Source organism: Neomonachus schauinslandi, chromosome 12 (genome assembly GCF_002201575.2).
Source record: "Neomonachus schauinslandi chromosome 12, ASM220157v2, whole genome shotgun sequence".
Classification (NCBI taxonomy): domain Eukaryota; kingdom Metazoa; phylum Chordata; class Mammalia; order Carnivora; family Phocidae; genus Neomonachus; species Neomonachus schauinslandi.
Genome location: NC_058414.1, coordinates 20,461,304 through 20,482,246, shown reverse-complemented (window position 1 = coordinate 20,482,246; position 20,943 = coordinate 20,461,304). Strand labels below are relative to the sequence as shown.

Genomic DNA, 20,943 nt, shown 5'->3' with positions numbered 1-20,943 from the left:
TCTACCTCCTTAATTGTATCCTCACGATTTCTTTAATAACCATTTCCACTCATCCTGCTATTAAATTTAAGGGTCCTTTCTTTTCTTTTTAAATGCTCTCCCATGGAGAGCTGACCATTTCATGGCACTGCCTATCACCTCTATGCTCCTGCCTCCAAAGCTGATCATCTTTCCCTGGGCTCTGACCTTCACATCTCTGTCAAATGGATGTCTTCATTTGTATTTCCAGTCATCACATTGAATTCAGCGTCATTTGGTTCAGTTTGTCACACTGTCCTTCCTGGAGTCAACTGTAGATTTCTCCCCATTCTCTTGGGCTTCAAACTTGAGTCATCTCTTGATGTGTGCAGTGGAGAAGAAGCTAGTGAGTTTTATCAATTCTTCCTTTGAAATGTCCCGTAATATCCCTCTCATCCCCTTCTTGTTAGCTGTAGCCCAGACCCTCGTTACTTCATGCTTTTCTTTTACTTGAGCCTCTCTGTTCTCCCAATTGTTTTTCTTGGAAGAACATTCTCAGTTCAAAACCCACCACAGTTCATCTTTCCAACAAATCTAAACTCCTCTGCCTTGCTTCACTGCTTGTGATAAGTTAAGCCAACTCCACGAACAAACAACTTTCCATAGCTTCCAGATATGAGCCCTGTGCCTTCATCAGCAACTCTTGGGCTCTTGCCAGGCTCATGTGTCCTGTTCACATTGTTTCCCTAATTTAGAATGTTCTCCTTACCCACCTAATTCCTAGCCATCCTTTGAGGCCAGGGCCCATCTTTTCCATGAAACCCTCTCTAACTCTGGCATTCAACACTGTCTCCCATCTCTCAGTACCTATGGCATTCCTAGCCCATTCCTCAGTGAAGCTCTCAATTACATGCAGCACGTTTTATTTTTAAGTTGTTTATTCTTCCCCAGTCAGATGGTAATCTCCCACAGGGCAGGAACTTAAGACAGTGTCCGACCATTACCATGGGCTTGCTCTTGTTACGCGAGCTTAGGAAGACTTCTTAGTCTCACTGAAGATGAAGTCTGATAATCACAAGTGTGATCATGTTGTCAACACATAAATGTAAAGATGACCTACATTTTATAAATGTTCACAATGTCCCAAGCTCTTCCATGCACATTTATTCGATTTTTTACATGGCAAAAAGTCTCTTCATTTTTCACGAGGACCCTGCAGCTTTCGGACATGGAATGACTTGCTTAAAAGCTCACAGGGCTGAAAAGCTAGAACTCTCCACTAAACCACAATGCTTTCCATTCATTTTTGAATTTCCAGTAAGATCTAACTGAACCCGTGTATATGGGAGTAATAGAGACTATGATTCTATCCACCTCAGCTTATTTAGGTTGTAACGTAGAAATGTCTGGAGCAGAGTGTGATGTCTCTTGTGTTCAGTCTCTGTGCTCCCTGCCCAGTGAAATGCATGGGCATCCATTCAGTTCTTCAACTCAGAAACCAGAGTCGTCTTCAACATTGTCCGTTCCCTCACCTTCCCACGTCCATTTCACCATGAAACTCAATTTTATTGCTTCCATTTCTCTTGACTTTCTCTACTTCCCTTCATGTCTCCAGCACCTTAGTCCAAGCTACCAGCACTCACTGTCTCTTCAAGAGTCTCCTTCCAGCTACTCTTATCCTCCCCTATTTGTTTTCCAATTAGAATAAGCTTTTCTGGTGCAAATCTGAGCGTGCCCCCCTATTCCCAAACACTTTAGCAGATTTTTAAGCACCTATATGACATATCCCCAAATCATTTAAAAAAATTTTTTTTAAAGATTTTATTTGAGAGAGAGAGAGAGAGCACAGAGGGAAAGGAAGGGAGCAGAGAGAGGGAGAAGCAGACTCCCCAGTGAACAGAGAGAGCAGAGAGAGCAGAGAGAGCAGAGGGTACAGAGAGCACGATGATGCGGGGCTTAATCCCAGGACCCTGAGATCATGACCTGAGCCGAAGGCAGACACTTAACTGACTGAGCCATCCTGGGCATATCCCCAAATCTTCAGTATGACCTACGATACTTTTCATGGTCAGACTCCATCTCACTCCACTTTCTCTCTAGGTTGGATCCATTCTTTCAGTATCTCAGATATGCTTGTTACCTCCTGTCATAGGCTATTTTCTTTGTCTGGAACTCTGCTCCCTCTCCTCCTCCCCCAGTTAACTGCTATCCAGCCTTTATCTCTTACTTCAATTATGTTTTCCTCCAAAAAGTGTTCCTTGATTTTGTTGATCAAGGCAAATCTCCCTAGGACATATGATCTCTCAGCATCATGCAACTGTCCACCATCAGTTGACTTTATTTACTTTTGCAATTACTGGTGATTTCTGGTTAATATCTCTGTCTCCCACTGCACTCAAAGTTTGCTGAGGCAGGGATAAGGTTCAGCCCCTCACACAGACCTGACATATAATTAAATGTTTCAAAAGTATTTGTTTAATGGATGACTACATGAAGGAATAATCTCTACTGATGATTACCGATCATTTTAGTCTGGGTAATGGTTTGATGTCAGTTTGTGGATAACCAACCTCAGTTGACTCTTACTACCACTGTGCCAACAATACTGGAACCTTGTGGTTCTACAATAGGTGAATGAGTGGACAAATCTACCATCGGCACGTTGTCACAGCCACTCCTCACCCCTACTTAGCACACGGGTTTAAGTCCTCAGCATCATGTTTGTTTATGATGAAGAGCTACAAACGGAAATTCTCCATTCTGTCCTAGTGGACAATGTAAGCATAGATGTCTCAATACTTTGCAGAAGTTGAGGCTGTAAGTTCAGCTCAAAACAAAGAAATGCCATACTGAAAAAGTAACCGGAAACTAAGAGCAGATATAGATATGCTAACTTGCGTTTGAGACAAAGTGCTCTGAGCCTGGCACATTGTTCTAATGATCTCTGGCATATGGCAGAGCACAGTAAGCGGTGGGTCTGGTTTGGGGTCCATTCATGTGCATTTCTTTCTGAATTATCCAGAGGGCCTTACTATAAGGCAGCGTCACCTTTAAGACCATTGTATAACGTGGGCTTTGAGGGTAGTACAATAAACAAACTGCATATTTTCAATATGATAACAAGAAGAAATGGCTGCTCATCAGATTTTTCAAATGTCATTCGAAAGGGTCAAAATTCTTATGGGTATGTGCAAAAGACAATTAAAAGATAGGTTAAAAGATGGAGAATAATTACCTTTCTATGGGTATGTGCAAAAGACAATCAAAAGATAGGTTAAAAGATGGAGAATAATTACCTTTCTTGAGTAGAAGACTCAAGGGTATAATGACTTGCTGGAATCAATCTTAGAATGTCATTTATTTGCAAAATGCTACCAACTAGCTGGGTAATAATTCACAGAATTCATAAAGCCATAGAAGACTACTGCCTTAATGGAGTTTTTTTTTTCTACTTCACTTATTAAGATCGCCTTAATAATTCATGCATGGCAATACCTCTAACGAGCAACAGAATCTCATTTCTCACGTATCTCATTTAAACTGGGCAACTCTGCTGACAGTTCATATAGTCCTCGCACCTCTGAGCCAGCAATTGTAGATAAGCCCTAGGCTGTGAGCGACTGAAGCCAGCCCATTTATGATAACCCCAAGAAAAGTTACGTCCTAGATGAACAGCTGAATTGTACAGTCATTTGCTAGGAAGATTTATTCATTCTTCATTCGTGGGGAGGCGAGAGAACAATAACGAGCCCAAACTATAACTCCTGTTCCACATGGTTGAACTGGTTGCTTTGCTTCTCTCTTAATGGCAACAACTGATTGCCATTTTGTTTTTTGGAGGGAACAGGAATTCCTATCAAGATTTTAAAGCTTCCCTATGATTAGCACCTACTTAGTGAGAAGAGAGAGGGTCGTTATCCACTAGGCAAGGTGAATTCTGTTTTACTTAAATAAAGCATTTACCAGGGAATTTTATGAAGCCACTGTCATTTCTTATAGGCACAATGCATGATGCATTCATCATTGTTTTTCATATAAAAAGAATGCTCCAGGTGATAATTTTCAAGATACTCTTGAAAATAAAATTTCAAAAGCAGACAATAATTCTAATACACATTTATTTGCTATATCTATTTGATATGACACCGCTCACTGTTATATCTACAGTAGTCTGACTGAACAGAAAGCAGACTCCATTTAAATCTGCTCTGTATCCAACGTGCCTGTTTTAAATTTAAGTGAATCAAGTTGGCGATTCTCGCTGATTCAGCCACTGTTTTCTTACAGATGCCATTTTTTCAAAATATTAGTTAAATGGAAGTCAGTATAGGCCTGGCTTTTGGGAAAACACAGAACGATGTCACCACAAAAACTGGTTTCTACTTCGCTTTTTTTTAAGTGTTTTTTTTTTTTAAGAAAATAAATTTTAAAATTATTTATTTAAGTAATCTCTACACCTAACGTGGTGACCCTGAGATCAAGAGTTGCATATTCTTCCAACCAAGCCAGCTAGGTGCCCTGCTTTTTTCTTTTCCTTTTTTTTTTTTTTTTAAAGTAAGCTCTATGCCCAATGTGGGGCTTGAACTCATGATCCCAAGATCTAGAGTCGCATGCTCCACTGACTGAGCCAGCCAGGCACCCCCTATTTTGCTTATTTTTTTTTTAAGTAAACTCTATGCCTAATGTGGAGCTCAAAGTCACAACTCTGATAGCAAGAGTCCCATGCTCTACCAACTGAGCCAGCCAGGTGCCCTTGTTTTGCTTAGTAATTCGTGCCTGGCAATACCATCAACAAGTAACAAAATTGCATGTATCTCATTTAAGCTTGTTGTCCTAAAATCCAACATACAAAATAATATCAAATTGGGGTTCAATACATGCAGAAGCATCCATACCTGGTATACGGAGGGAGGGGCAGAGTGATTCTGGTCCATTTGTTGAAAGTGTCTGACACCAGGATCCGCTGCAGGTGAAAGCGGCTACATTCAACATTGGTAGGTAGACAGTCCCTTATCAATGGGTGCCATGATAATCCAAGATCTACCGAGTATTCCAGTTCAATAGCTGGAACAGGAAACGTTATTCTGAATAGAAATACATGTATGCAGACCCAGGAACCATAATTACTTATGTTTTCTTATGTTTTAATTCAAATGTCAATTTGATTTTTCCTCTGTATTTATGTTTCCTATTTTGAAATGTTTCTTGGTTAGATTTTTCCTTCTGTACATTACTAGTTACTATTTTTCACTTTCCAAATTAAGATAGTTTTTCTTTTAAGGGGCTAGAATCAAGTGAAACATAAATTTTCCTGAATCACTCTGTTATACTGAGAAACTTTCAGAACAATCATAACAAAACCATTGTTCATACGCACGTAAGCAATAGTAATGGTAGTTATATATATATTTATTGTTTAATCTAATAGTTGCAGTATATTATGAAATTATACAAATTATATATATGTACTATAATAACTATACTATGTCTATTTATTTCATGGTTAACATGCAAGTACAAACATAGTAACCATATATTTTAATGATTACTTTTTAAAGAGTTTAAAAAAAATTGAGCAACTTCCTCAAAATTTGACCATTCCACAGAGATCCTGACCAACAATGCCAATTTTGCTCTTGCTATAGGTAAAACTGCTTAGAAATGGCAAAATCCCTTGTGCTCACATACCCTGCTCTGCTGTGTTATAGAATATACCGGGGAATCAGCACGGTATAAGGAGGTAGCTGGAGGCCTTGCAATTTGTGCCAAAGCATGCAGTCAGGCTGTGGGTCTAGGAAAAGCTGTTACTTTCTTTTTTCTGAAAAATCCAACTTATAACCTGAGTTTCATATTCTTTCTTATTTCCTGCTTCAGTCTATAAACTGCTCGAGCCCCTATCTCCCTACTTAAATTGCTTTCTCTAAGGTCATGATTCTCAATCTTGGCTGCACACTGAAATCACCTGGGTACCTTTAGAAACCACGAATGCCAGGGTCCCACCCCCAGGGACTGTGATTTCACTCTTCTGGGGCACAGCCAAGGTGTCGGGAGCTGTGCCGCTTCCCAGGTGATTCTCATGTGCAGCCAGCGTGGGACCACTCACTGCAGCACAGTTCCTAGCAACACTTCCTAGTGAAATACAGTGGTCCAGCTCAGTCTTCACTGTTTTTGTCCTTCCTACAGCGGTAGACATTATTGATTATTCCCTGATTTCTTGAAACTTTCTTTTCTTTTGGAGGACATTATTCTGAATCTCCTGTCTTCCTTTCCCTCTGACTCCTGTGCTAACAAGCCCAGCTATGGGCATTCTTCCAAACTCCATTTCTGGCCTTCTATTCTCTGTGTATACTCCTTGGGCTTCAGCTATTATCCCTGTGCCCAGATCTGCCAATTTTATGTCTCCAATTAATTTCCTTCATTCAATAAATGTTTACTCAGCCTGGCATTACACCGGATGTTGGCATATTGTGATGCACCTTTTAGACAAAGTTCCTGCCTTCTATCTTGTAAATCCTCCTCACTCAAGGGCATCTCCACTTAAAGCTACTTGCACCCAAACTAAAGAAAAACTCACCATTTTCCCTCATAAATATACATCTCTTCTTAACTATCAAATTCAATCAAGGGAGATACTTTTGCACTGGTTTTCCAGGTTCAGAGTTTAGAAATTATTTTAGAAATTTTAACTCTTCTCTTTTTTACTCTCAATGTTCAAACTGGCACCTGGTTTTGAGATTTTTCTGCTTCTTTCCTTTGTGCTTGCATTGTCTCATATCAATTTTATCCATCCCATTCTTCTTCATGCCACACCGGGAGGACTTCATCACCTCCTACAGAGAGGACCACTGAGGCTTCTTTATTGGCATACCCACCTTCATCAGCTCCTGGGCTAATCGCCCTAAAACAGACCATGTCACTCCTCTGCCCTTGTGCCCCTTTATTCATGTCCTTGTCAAGCCCAGATTCTTGTATGTGCCTTTTAAGGCTCTTCTTCCTTAGCTGCAAACTCTGCTTATCCACTTTCCTCTTTGATTTTATCATTCAGTTCAACCTTTCTCAAGAGGTTGCACCAGCCGGCAGTAGAAAGTACACAGGACTGGGCTTATGAAAGCAGAGTGTCAGTCCTGGTGCTGCTACAGGCCTACTGGGTCATAACTTACCTCCCTGGGTTCTCATCACCTTCCTATGCTACTGAGGAAACAGGTATCTAGGACCCTAATGTCCTTTCCTATTTTCAAAATCAGAATTATACTCTCCTCCACTAGATGAAAATATTGCCTATTCAGGCTGGTCTGCTCACGGTTTTTCCTATGGACTAGGAGCACCCCCACCTCTGCTTCTTTGCTTATGCTGCTAGCCTAGCTTGGGATGTCCTTTCTTCTCCATTCACCCTTCAAATCCATTCCAATCATCAATGCCCATTTGAGACTAGGCTTCTTTGTGAAATCTTCCCCAGATCCTGGATTGGCCATCCATTGGTCATCTCATTCTCCTTTGAGCTTTCATTACATTCTGCGTCAGTACCAATCCATAGAGCACTTGAATTAGTCACCTATTGGACTCTAACTTTTTAAAAGTATCCCCTCAACTAGACCTATTGAAGACAGATGTGTACCTTATACTTATCCAAGTTCCACTCCTGTTGACTAGTTTAGTGTTGACTAATTGAATCTGAGGTAGCAAGAGCATTTCTGGGATCCTCCCTAAGATATGTCCTTTAAGTTCAAAGTAAAGAAAATATGAAAAATCTGGATTTTGCAAGACCTTGGAAGTAACCAAATTCGTCAGATGTTGGCCCCCTGGAATCTAAAACAGGACAAAGTCCTTGTGAACATTCTCATCTGGATCTCTTAAAGGAAGAATGATATGGGGTGGTTAAAGACCAGAAGACCCCCAGAATCCCGACAGGCTTGCAAGTTACAGTGAAGGGTCCAAGTACGAAGTGACGTCAGTCTTTATATCTCCTAAGATAGGTGTGTGTGTGTGTGTGTACGTGCGCGCGCGTGCGTGTGAGCAAGGTATATGTAAGTATGAGTGTGTGTGTGCACAACCTAGAGGATGCAAACTGGTCACAATGAGGGTGACCTAGAATATGCTATGACCCAGAATGGCAAAAACTATAAGACAAAATGGGAACAACAAAATTTCATGATTCCTGGAGCGATGGAAAGAAGACAGTAGCTGAACTAATATAAAGTTCTATGAATTAAAACCCATGTACATACAAACTCATGTGTCAATCCTATTGCTGACTCTGGCCTTCTCTGTGTGATGAGAGTCCCTAATCCTGCAGATCTGATGGTAAAAGAAAAATCTGAATTTTCAAAAAGAGACAAATTAGGCATTTTTATTTATATGTAAAGAAGTCTTCAAGTACCTATACTTAAAAATAAGCTCATGTTACGAGGCTTTAAAAAAGAGACTTCTAAAACTTAATGTATACACACCATTTCCAAGAACGCGATCATGGTTTGACTCATGCACACTTCTGTTTTACACTCGGACTTGTCAGAGGTGCCACAGATGCCCACTTGCACACGTCTTCCCTCTACCTGGAGAGGGAGTACTTACCATAGCAGGAGTCCGTGACTGAGCAGGAGGCAGCGAAATCGATCTGCAGGAATGAATCCTCGTTCACGGCGACGTCTGTGGTGACCACGTAGCGGGTGCTGGCCTTTTCGATGAAGACCAGGGCGTCCCCAGTGGAGCTGCACACGGGCATCTTGGTGCCTCCCGGGTGGAGCAGCCATTTCCTACTATCCAGGTTTGTGAAATCGTCCTCCAAGACCGTATTACCAGAAATATTTCCTCCGATAAGAATCTGAAAGGCATTTTTTTAAGAAAACGAATTTTCAATATGGTTTCAAAATAGGAGAGAGTTCGGTCTTCTTGTTTGTTTGCGTTTCTCTGCCAGATCACTCAACACGCGCGTCACACGGCGAGCATCCCGTCAGGGGCCTTTCAGGATGCTTTTGTTTGTGTGGTCTGCTTGCCCATCTGGCAAGAAGCGGCAGAAAACAAATTGAAGTACTGACAAAACCATTCACAGCCTTCATGGGCCAAACTGCGCCTTTGGAAACTACATGCGCCCAAGCTGGGAAAGCAAAATTTGGCTTACATGTGATTATTTTCCAAGCGAAATTTCTATTTAAGGACAGTTGTATCCTAAAGCATTTCAGTTCCAATTCTTCGCCTGGATTCTACCGTTTGTTAACAGGTTCTTTGAGTTCTGTTTGACACCCATTTTATTATGGATGAAGATCCTTTAGAACTGTCCATAAGGACGTTAGGAAGATTTATTTATTTCTTCCTCAAAGGCTAGGAAAGAGGATTTGGAAGCGAGTGCATGTGGTACCAATGCTAATTTGCACATTTTCCTTTTCAGAGAATTATAACCTTGCATCACGCTTGATAAAGTCCCTCTACCCATATGGCAGATTTCTCTATGCGTAGGACCTGGGCCTTCTGTGGTGTCGTTTGTTTTTATAGGCTCAGGCAATTGAAGGAAAAGAGAATGAAAGGAAGCTAAATGGCATATCTAATCTAGCTGTGTGCCCATGGGCAGGTCATTCAATTGTGGGTCTTGGGCTTCCTCGACTGAGCGAGTGGGCTGGCCTGAATGCGATCTAGGCCACATGCAGCTCGAGTGCCAACAATTATAATAGTTAATCTCGAATGGACTGACCTGGTCGATAACCCAGGGACTGTAGAAGTGCCCGTTTTCAGATGGCTGCCACCAGCGGAGGCGAGTAGAAGCAGAACGGGCTTTCAAGGGTATCTCCAGGGCGATGTACCTGCCCACGTTGCTGGAGTTGCTGAAAAGAAACTCTTGAAGGAGACTCCAAGACAGGCCGCCATTGAGCGAATACTGGAGAAGCACAGGTTGGCTCCTGGGGTCAGGGACACCTTTACCACATCCCAGTCTCATGAAGAACTGCACAAATCTGACATGAGGAAGATTTATTGTAGACTTTTTTTTTTTTTTTTACTTCAGTGAGAAATTCACACTGTTCACAAAAGACAAGCCCACAGGGTCATGGGTGGGGGAGATGAATGCATGGCTTTAATGAATATGATGATTTAATGAATGTCCAGAGCAATCATTTCAAAGTCCGATTTTCCTTTTTAATGTAAGGAAGTTAATAAAATGTGAAGTCTGGAAAAAAGCAACTCTGTACCCTCTTCATATTTTGTCCCCCTCCACAAAGGTGAGTCTGAGGGAGCTGAGCACTCACCGTACGTACCCTCTGGCCATCCTATAAGAAGATGGGAGGGCTCCAAAGACTCTCCAAGTGTGGGAGTGTGTGTTGTTATCTATTTAAGATGAATTTATCCTTAGTATCTGAAACTGGAAGAATGTTATGAATGTAGTTTATGCCATTAATTGGCAAAATCATCCATCCTCTGGTTTTACCAGTTGTTTTTCAGTCTCCTGTTACTGGTCTGGGGAGACACATTTAAATGCAGAGGTTGTAGCTCCTCTTTGTGAAAGGCCAGGGATCTTTTGGAAGAGGTGTGTCAAGCCTGGGCCCCTTTTCCATCTTTTGTGCCAGGGGCAGGGAAGCACGAGTATGGGGGTGGTGGTGAGGGTGGGCTGTGCCAGCCTCTGACTATTGCTGGGTTTGGGATGGATGATACTGGCCATCGAGAAGTGTGGCGCACAGCCAGGGGCAGCCTTCCCAGCTGGCAGGGAGGTGGACGGAGTGGCAGCGACCAGCTGGGGTGCCAACGAAAACTAGCTCACATGTTATCTTTGGCAGGCAAGCTGCTGGTGCCTGGTCTGGCCGCCGTGCTAGCTGGTAATGCAGAATAAATTTCATGTGTAACCCAACACATATGCCCAATTATGTATGCATGTTAAACACAGGAAGCATATTGGGACTTATAATAAAAGTTATCAGTTCCATATATAAAACCATGCATTCTTCATGGCTTCCTCCTCCCCCCATCTCCATTAACTAGGCATTCATTTATCTTATAACCCCGAGAAAACTGGGATTTTACATGGAGCATTTTGAGGTCAATGTATGCAAATCCTACACAGCATGCTACTGAGATGAGATAAATAATGGAGCTTTTAACATTGGATTAATGAAAAAAAAAATACATAGTTAGTGCCTAGTGGATGTTGATATCTATAAAAACAATAACCACTTACAGAAAAAAAACCTTTTGGCCTATTGTCTACTTGTATTGGGAAATGTTTATAGATTAATTTAGTTATGGTAAATCCACATCAGAATTATTTAGAAAAACCCAATAATTTCTAAATTGGAGAACTCAACCGCCAATGATAAATCTGAAATAAAGAGCATCAAATTAAACCATGTGCATTAAAATAGGATGAAGAGAAATAAAATTTTGCTTTCTATCACTGTAAAATTATCTCACAGAATTGTATTTTTATGAAGCATGGTCAAATTTATAATTCAATAAATGAAAGATTTAGGTGAAAGAGGAGGGTAAATATGTTAAGATCTATTTTAAGATACTCGGGAATGTTTTAAAAAACAAAAACACGACTTTTTTGTTCACTTGCAAAAATAGGTCAGGGTTCCATTTTACACATGTTGAGTTGTCTTCTTTATTTTCCTGGCTAAGTTTTTGGCTTGTCAAATGATCAAGGGATACACATCTTGACAGGACATAATCCTCCGAGCCAGTTTAAATGTTTGTTTCTGAGAGGCTGTGCTCAAATCAGAAAATGAGTGCCTAGAAAGCACGAGCAAATCATTGGAAAGAAATGCTTATAAAGAATAAGGTTACACTTCAAATATTCTTAACTTAAATTGCTAATGGATATAAAATTAATGGTGGGTGATTTGAGGACATATTGTATTTCATTTAAGCTTTCTACTAAGCGTGGTGTAGGTAATTTTGTACATGGTCCAAGTGCTCCCAAAAAGTATTCTCTAGAAGGTGGATAAAAAAGATGGAACATTATTTTCTTGAAGTGAAAGTAAGTGAAACATTGTCATTTCCTAGTCACCATCTTGTAAATATCACCGATCTTGATATTAACTTTTGTCTGTTTAGCTATGTTTCATTTCTGATTTAGCTTATTTCACAAAGCTCCCTCGGTTTTAGGATGGAAATTACATGAATTGTGTCTTTACGGAGTCTTAGATAAGAGAGAAGCTCAACATTTCCAATGGAAGGCCTTGCCCTTGAGATGTCTGCTTCTTTCTGATTTGATTACGTTCTGTTACTGTACATCACAACGTGGTTTCTTGACAGCATCTAAAAATGTTTACCTAGCATGTGATAAATCCAGATCTCGTGTCATCAACATGCGCAAGCCATCTTCATTGAAAAAGAGGTTGTTTCCACTGGAAAGGATTCCACACTTCCGAGATGGCTTTCCGCCACTCATTAATAAGAATCTATCAGATTCTAGCTGACCTGTAAAAAGTGGTAAAGGTGATTTACCTATGACCCCAAAGACAGTCATACTCTTTCTTAAAGGAATATGGTTAAGCGCTTTAGGCAGTTTTGAAATACAAAGTCATGAACACTGAAGTCACATATTTTGGGAGAAGAGGTCTCTTCAACAGTTTAGCTTATCTGAATTGTTTAACCTTGGCTGTATAATTTAAGGGGCCGCATGACAGAAGGGGGGGTGGGGCTTTTCCTGAGTAGCTGTGGTCCAGCCAGATGGGTCTTTCCTCTCAACTCTCCTACACTACAAAAAAATGACACTGGCAGGCAGAGAGTGATTCAGGCCAAAAGTAAGAGAGGGTAATGCAGCTTTTCCACTGGCCTCTTCATTGTCTTTGCTACTCTGAGGACCGTGTCAGGCAGGTATTACAAAGTATTTTTAAAAACACAGTTTTAATGGAAGAAGTTACAGAGTAATTTAATATTTTCGATCAAGTAATGTCTTCTCAAAACCAGCTCACAAATCTCTCCAGATGCTTATCTTAGATCTAGGTTTTTTTTTTTTGATTGTGCTAAAATGCACACAACACAAAACTGATCATTTTCAACATTTTAAAGTGAACAACTCGGTGGCATTTAGTACATTCACATTCATGTTGTGCAACTGTCACCATTACCTAGTTCCAGAACTTTTTCATCACCCACGAGGGAAACCTTATACCCATTAAGCAGTCACTCCCCATCCCCCCCCCTCACCCAGCCCCCGGCAACCGCTAATCTGCCTTCTGTCTCTATGGATTTGCCTATTTTGGATGTTTCACAGAATCATATGATATATAGCCTTTTGTGTCTGACTTCTTTCACTTGGCCTAAAGGTTTTCTTTTTATTTTTTTTAAGATTTTATTTATTTATTTGAGACAGAGAGAATGAGAGAGACAGAGAGCACACAAGAGGGGGGAGGGTCAGAAGGAGAAGCAGACTCCCCGCCGAGCAGGGAGCCTGATGCGGGACTCGATTCCGGGACTCCAGGATCATGACCTGAGCCAAAGGCAGTCGCTTAACCAACTGAGCCACCCAGGCGCCCAGCCTAAAGGTTTTCAAGGTTCATCTGTGTTGTCGCATGAATCAGTATTTCATTCCTTTGTATGGCTGCATCATACTCCATTGTATTGATATACCTAAATCTAACATTAAATTGTACTTAAAACCATAAATATCTTATAATAATTTTATAGACAACTTGGGAAAAAGAAAGAAATCGTTTGATCCCACCATCCTAACATACTGTTACACTTGTTTAAGACTTTTCTTTTATGAGAATATTTTCCCATTGTTTATTTATTTATTTGAGAGAGAGAATGAGAGACAGAGAGCATGGGAGGGAGGAGGGTCAGAGGGAGAAGCAGACCCCCTGCTGAGCAAGGAGCCCGATGCGGGACTCGATCCCGGGACTCCAGGATCATGACCTGAGCCGAAGGCAGTCGCTTAACCAACTGAGCCACCCAGGCACCCTATTTTCCCATTGTTTTATCAGAGAACATATCCAAGTACATTTTTCTACAACATTATCGTCAGACATAATGATGTTAGATTCTAGGTATAAAACTGAGGTACAGAAAGTGATGAGAGGCTGCTCGATGAGTTGATGATAAATGACGACAGGAATTTGTATTTCTGGAAACTTGTTCCCTCTACCCAAGATTAACCCTCTAGAGACGGTTTCTAAAATGGTCATTAATCAGCAATTCCATGTGATGGAAGAAGTGGTGAAACCAGCTTTAGTTTTCTCAATCACGGCCTTCCTCATTCTCATTGACCATTGTTTCGAACACGGAACCCTATACAATTCAGAACTAAATGAAGGCATGGGTGATCGCAGTTGTAGGGATAAATAATGAAATGTTAGAGTAGAATTCATGATTACTTCTATATGACAAATTACATTTAATATGTAGTTTCTTTCACAAAGCTACATAGAACTTATTTTAAAAGATTACCTTCAAAATCATCCTTGAGAAAATCAGGATTTTTGGTGCTTATTTTACAGGTGGGACCTGAGTAGCCGGGATCACATATACACTTGGTTCCATTGATACAACCCCCATGTCCGTTACACATCTCTTCACACTGGGGACCAATATAGACATTATCAATGGCCCACGTCACTGGCTGAGAGCCAGCGGGGTAAAATCCTTGGTACCATCTGAAACGCACAGATCTGAAAAAGAGGTACAAGTCTTTTAAAATCGAAGCAATACATGTCTTTCTCTGATTGACTTATTTCGCTTAGCATAATACCCTCCAGTTCCGTCCACGTGTCGTATGACCTCACTGAAAGGAGGAATTATTGATCTCAGGAAACAAACTGAGGCTTGCTGGAGGGGTGGGTGGGAGGGTTGGGGTGGCTGGGTGACAGACATTGGGGAGGGTATGGGCTATGGTGAGCGCTGTGAATTGTGTAAGACTGTTGAATCACAGACCTGTAGCCCTGAAACAAATAATACATTATATGTTAAAAAAAAAAGAAGAAGATAGCAGGAAGGGAAAAATGAAGGGGGGGAATCAGAGGGGGAGACGAACCATGAGAGACTACGGACTCTGAGAAACAAACTGAGGGTTCTAGAGGGGAGGAGGGTGGGGGGATGGGTTAGCCTGGTGATGGGTATTAAAGAGGGCACGTTCTGCATGGAGCACTGGGTGTTATATGCAAACAATGAATCATGCAGCACTACATCAAAAACTAATGATGTAATATGGTGATTAACATAATAAAAAAATAAATAAAATCAAAGCAATAGAACGACACAGTTTCAAAGTAAGGACACCTGATCAAGGAGCAGCGGCCAGTTACCACCTCTGCACCACAGTCAAGAAGTAGAAAACTCGATTTGACATTTCGAGAACACAAACTCCATTCCTCAATCTCCAGGATTTTGCCAACTTACATTCCTGTTTCCTGTAAGCCCTTCCTAATCTTATCACTAGGTCAAATTCCACCTGACCCTCACCTTTTTCAACAGTGACTTCTTTGGTGACGCTTTCTGCATTCTATCTACACTCTGCGTAACTAATCTTTTTCTTCATAAACTGAGGTAAAATTCACATAACATAAAAGCAACCATTAGCCATTTAACGAGTACAACTGGGTGGCAGTCAGCACATTCCCAGTGTTTAGCTAACCATCTCGATCAAGTTCCAAGACATTTTCATCGCCCCAAAAGGAAACCTTGTGTCTATTAAGCAGTCACTCCCCCATACCATCCTAGCTCCAGCTCCCAACAACCATTAATTTATTTTACTTCCAAGTAAATTGTCCTATCATATTGTTGATGAGAGCTTCTTGGAAATAATCTACATATTTAGGTAGTAGTTCAAAAACAGTTTAGTATGTTCTATTAGACACAAAATTCAAAGAAGACAGATTTATTTTTGAGGGGATGGAGATAGAGATGGCATGCACACTCATCTTTGTACCCTATGAATGTGTCCCATTTTCAGTGATCATCAAAACCAAATTCAGAATAATTTTTTAATTTGAGAAACAGAAATTAGAAGTCAATTTTGGAAGTATTCATTAGGCTTCTAAAGTTCAGTAGATCGTAAAGCAGATGGAGTCAAGTTCCCACATATAATTTTAACCCTAATTTCATTGTTTATCTCAAGACTCCAACCACACTGAGCTGCTCCCAAAATGCCAGTTCATAATTACATTTTATTTTCAAATACTTGTCAGAGTTTAGTCTTGGCAAGAAGCACTTTCTACCCTTTGAACTTCCAGACTGCTGAGCTGAGGGAAATGGCTAGAGTTTTCCTTTGAACAAAAGCCTACATGGATTTTTTTGAACTCCTTTATTTATTCAAATGTTCTGAATACAAATGAACCACCTTGGTTGGATATTTATTATTGTTCACTTGCCTTGACACAGAAATTGCAAGCACTATGATAAATGGGCTGAAGGGTCTGGTTTCACTGTGCTTCCCTTCTGCTGAAACCTTATTTTGAAAATTTCTCACTGCCACCCTCCCTGGTGAATGTCAGTGTCTGTTCTCCCAAGTCAGTGGTATTCAAAAGGATCTGTTTTTTAAATGTAAACTTAAAATTTCAAGCACATAATGGTGCTTTCTTTAGACAGGGGTTTTGGTTGACTCATTATGAAACTGTATAAAGCAAAAGCAATTAGGAAGTTTTACAGACAGAAAGACTCCTAGACGAAAAGGACACAAAGGTGATGTGAATACAACTCAATGGAAGCTCAATACTTCATGCTTCATATGTGAATCGACAAACATGGTCATTTTGTACCTGAAAACATTTCATGTGCTTTTTTGGTATCTGGTGTCCACCAAGTGCATAGAAAAGGGTAATTTACACATGGGTTGTGTACATTTTTTAGCATCTGGCTTGTACTGTCACTATGGACCATGTTGAATACAAACCAAGCAATGATTCACTGAGTTGGAGAAAATTTAACTTTTGCCTTCCAGCAATTCATGCCTGCGTGGGTTTTAACAAGAGTGCTAATTCTCTTCCTGAAACAAGGACCAGACAACACTATTAAGGCCAATACTTCTCTTCACAGAAATGGTTGAAGGCAGTTTGGAGGGTAGGTTTATACCATTCTGAGAGTGGGCATGCCTCTTGGACAGATTTCCTTTCTTTTTATAGAAATAAAAATGACACGGAGTACAAATAACACGATGGCCTAAGTTCTGCACCTTTATCATTGGAGGAGGTATATTTTAAACTGACACTCAATAGCAGCGGGTGAAAATATATACATTTCTAATGTTCAAATTATATTGCCTTATGATTTCTCTCGTTCAGATTTCCAAATTGTATTCCCTTATGCGTCAGCACAGCCCCGTGGACATCACCAATTCTAAGTGAGGTGGTTTCCATGACACTGAAGCAACTGTCCTGTGACTTTATTCCATATTTCTTTAAAGAGGACTGTTTCCATGTGGGAATGTGCTGAAGCAAGTCTCAGTTGTTAAAACAATGTAAATTCATGCCCTACACCCTGTCTTTAGGGTGGTTTCCTCATTAATCCAATTCTTAGCCAAGCAATAGGAGGAAATGAGAGGTCCATTAAAGAGAAAATTTGGAGCTTTTCAACAATAACCATAATGGTCACGATCTTGGTCCTAGGTGCCTGTGTGATCGGCCTGCAGGCCTTTCTCTGCCTATACTGCCCATAAGCGTGGATTTTGGGCAGCTAGGCTTCTGTCGCATGGCTTAGCTTTCTGACTATAGCTGATTGATTCAGACTGTCTTTTCTAGAAATGTGGAGTTAAGAGTTCCAGCACATGAGAGTGGTCGTTTGCTGAGTGATGTTAAAGTCAGCATGATAAAAATGAGGGTCACACACTCCTTTTGCTGAGCCCCTCACACTTTCTAAGTGGGGTCCATGAAATTCCCCAGTATGCTTCTAGTAAGTTTTTCCACTTTTTTGGTAAGCCCTTTATATTTCCTGCAACATAGGATCTTAAATAATACAACTGATTTTGGGTAAAAAGTTTTTCCTGAGCTGTTTCTCCCTGCCATATTCTTCTATAGACAATCCTCCCCACTCCCAGCAATAACAACTTTCTGGTTGTGCTGGCTAAATTGTCAGCTCTGTCTTCTACAGAACCGTGAGGACATTCTGCTTAGTAATGCTTTTTTTTTTTTTAATAGTTGGATTTTCCATTGGGATCATATCCTGATGTAACATCAAAAATTAACAAATAACACCCTTGACAGCTCAAAATATTAAAGTCCTTAGCAATCAAATTATAAAAATTATGCTGATGATATGATGAGAAGCAAATGGATTTATGTTCAAAGAGAATGCAGACTTGTGAAAATTTACTTTCACCCCTTTGGAAAAGTACTAGGTATTAGTCATTTTGCTTGAAGACTCAAGACTTATAAATTTGCTGAGTTTCACATTGGGAATGTAAATCTATTTCCATCTTGAAAGTGCATTAGTGCTTTCTTTTCTTGACATGTTCACCCTGAAAGAACAAGTTTTTTCTTCTGATAGAAAAGACAAATTCTGAGGCAGCCTGCTTTGTTGACTTCCTCTCTTTGTTCACTTGCATTATTAGGTTTAGTTTTTGAACTATTCATTTCATTTCTATTAGAATTGAAGTCCTTTATCTCCAAATAGTTTTCAACAGAAGAGTCAAATATATGGAACAAGAACGCTGAAAGAAGTTGGAAAAGCAGAAATGCCTGGGCGGGGGAAGAGTGGAACAATTTTTTTTTTTTTATGAGTCACCTAGATTATTCTGTGGGCTTCCATCCTCCCGCTGTGTGCTCTCCCTACATAAGAGACACAGGTAGATGTCCGAAAGTCATAAAATTCTCACTGCATTTATCCTGGGAGGTGGGGGCAGGTGTGTGTGTGGGGGGGGATTACAACATTACAATATATGGAGAAAACCATATATCTGCTGCTTCCTCATGGATCTAATAAAGACCTGTGGGGGCTATGAGTCCCTACAGAGTGCAGCCCATGATGTACTCTTTTAAATCTCCCTTCAAACTCTAAGTGAGTAGTGTGTCAGCTCGGAGTCCCATGTCTGGAGCCTCCACGGATCTGCTGAAGAGGAGAACTAGGGGGAAGGCGCCCCCCGTAAAGTGGCAAGTCAACGGTGACCTCAGGGAGAACGCCACCAAAGGAGAAAGATGGCGGCGCGAAGCGGCAGGCGCTCACCCACACAGATGCAGCTTCCCGAAGTGCACGACCTCCCTCCTCCAGCCCTGGGTGGTCCCCGCGTAGTAGGTGCTGCTTGGGTGGTGCTCGGTGGAGCACAGGGAGCTGACGTGGTTGCTGCCGTGGTAGCAGAGGGGTAGCAGCAGGTGCCACGTCGCCCCAAAGTCCCTTGAAAACTCCAGTCTGACTGGATCGGTACACGAGCTATCCGTGGAGCATCCCACATTGATCTGGGGGAGGAAGGGAAAAAAAGCCAAAAAAAGCGATACAAATTACTTCAGAGCAACAGGCCTTGAAATGATTCAGCACTTCATTATTTTCTCTAGAGTCCGTTTTCCTGGGAGCTGCCCTGCTGAAATATTTAACACTATAAAATTCTGTTTTGCCTAACTGAGTAATATCATATATTACCTTCAAATAATAATTTTTTCATAAAGAACCTCAAAGGGTCTCATAAAAAATTTATTTTCCCTCATTTTATAAAAAGCTAGGAAGTGGGTAAGGCTGGCATGGATTCCAAATTTTACTTCTGGCCTACTTTTATAGCCAAGCCAAGCAAATCGTAATGAAAAGACTGTTTCCTTATTTCTAACCATTAACTTTTTTTTCAGTCCGCTAGATAGGAAGGCCTTCTGTTTTCCTTCCTGTGACGCCTTCCAAATAATCCCCAAAGTTCCGCACGTGAAAAAACTTCCATATGTATTCAACAAAATACAATTATTGTCACGATTTCCGTGGCACAGGGAGAGCATTTTCAGAAAGACCTTCTTAATCATTAGGGAAATAATTACTTCATTCCTTTTTCCATGCTTTCAAGTAAATAAACTAAAACTTAAATAAATGCATGTAATTCTTCCTATGCAATTTTCCCCTCTTGCAACTGAGATTAATATTTTCTTGCTCTTGAGGCACCCGGATATATTTATACTTATAATTTTTGTTGTTGAACTTACCCCTTGTACCTTTTGATGAGTGAAGTATCAACATCAGATAAACGTTTCAACTACAGGCATTTGTTTCTACCTAGATCTTCTGATAACAGAACAGGGCCACAGGTGCTATTTTTTTAAATTAACATTTAAAGCATACATTTATAAAATATAATAGAAGGTTATTTAAGCAACTTAAAATAAAGCTAGAAAATATAACAAAGTTTAAAATAGATCCAGAATAATTTCTCTATGACAGCATCACGTGGTCTCTGACTTTTGAGATGCAAGAGACAACTCTAATTTAGAGGCTACCAAGAGTTAATCTAAAGAAATATTCAGAATTTTGTTGATGCAGTCAGGCACTATTGTAAGCCTTCCTAAAGGCAGCTAGAGATCTCAACTATGAAACAAGCATTTTTGAAAGTTAGTACTATTGAATGCTGGCACAATGCACCCTTGGCTCTGCTGATTTTATCTAAGTCTTGAAATACACAAAAGTTTTTCTTTTATACATTATTAATTTGCTCTCTTCCAAATTATAAGGAGTCCATGAATATTAATGAAATACACAAAAATTATAAAAATAGTGTAGTGTTGTTTTATCTGTAAAATTCACGGCACCATGATAAACATTATATAAATGTGCCAGCATGGTGTAACGGTAGTTACACTAACTGGGTCTTAGGTAACACATAAAAATTGTGAAAACAATAATATTAGAATAGTATGGCCCTTTTCATTTTTATAATGTTTAAAATAATTTATTTCAACAACTTCCCATTGTAGTAGGTAGGGAGATTATGTCATAAATAAAGGACAAAAACTCAGAAATAAACCTTAGTAGGACGATTGGTTCTGCTAATAAAAATGAATTATGATGTAAAACCTCTTTTGTCCTTGCACAAAAATGGAAAGTCGTAACACATGAAATTATCTGAGATTTTCCTTCTCTTTCCTGGCTTTTTGTTCAAGA

At 40.3% G+C, this 20,943-nt stretch overlaps 1 protein-coding gene across 2 annotated transcripts in view; it reads right to left on the bottom strand.

Annotated features, from left to right (window-relative positions):
• The window catches only part of RELN (reelin), a 516,612-nt gene that overhangs the window by 52,696 nt on the left and 442,973 nt on the right, over positions 1-20,943 (bottom strand). For both annotated transcript variants that reach the window (XM_021682887.1, XM_021682888.1), the window contains exons 41-46: positions 19,039-19,268; positions 14,335-14,555; positions 12,213-12,360; positions 9,644-9,902; positions 8,530-8,779; positions 4,854-5,022 (exon numbers count right to left, since the gene is read on the bottom strand). In XM_021682887.1, the coding sequence (XP_021538562.1) occupies positions 4,854-5,022; positions 8,530-8,779; positions 9,644-9,902; positions 12,213-12,360; positions 14,335-14,555; positions 19,039-19,268 (1,277 nt within the window). The remainder of the gene's footprint in view (positions 1-4,853; positions 5,023-8,529; positions 8,780-9,643; positions 9,903-12,212; positions 12,361-14,334; positions 14,556-19,038; positions 19,269-20,943) is intronic.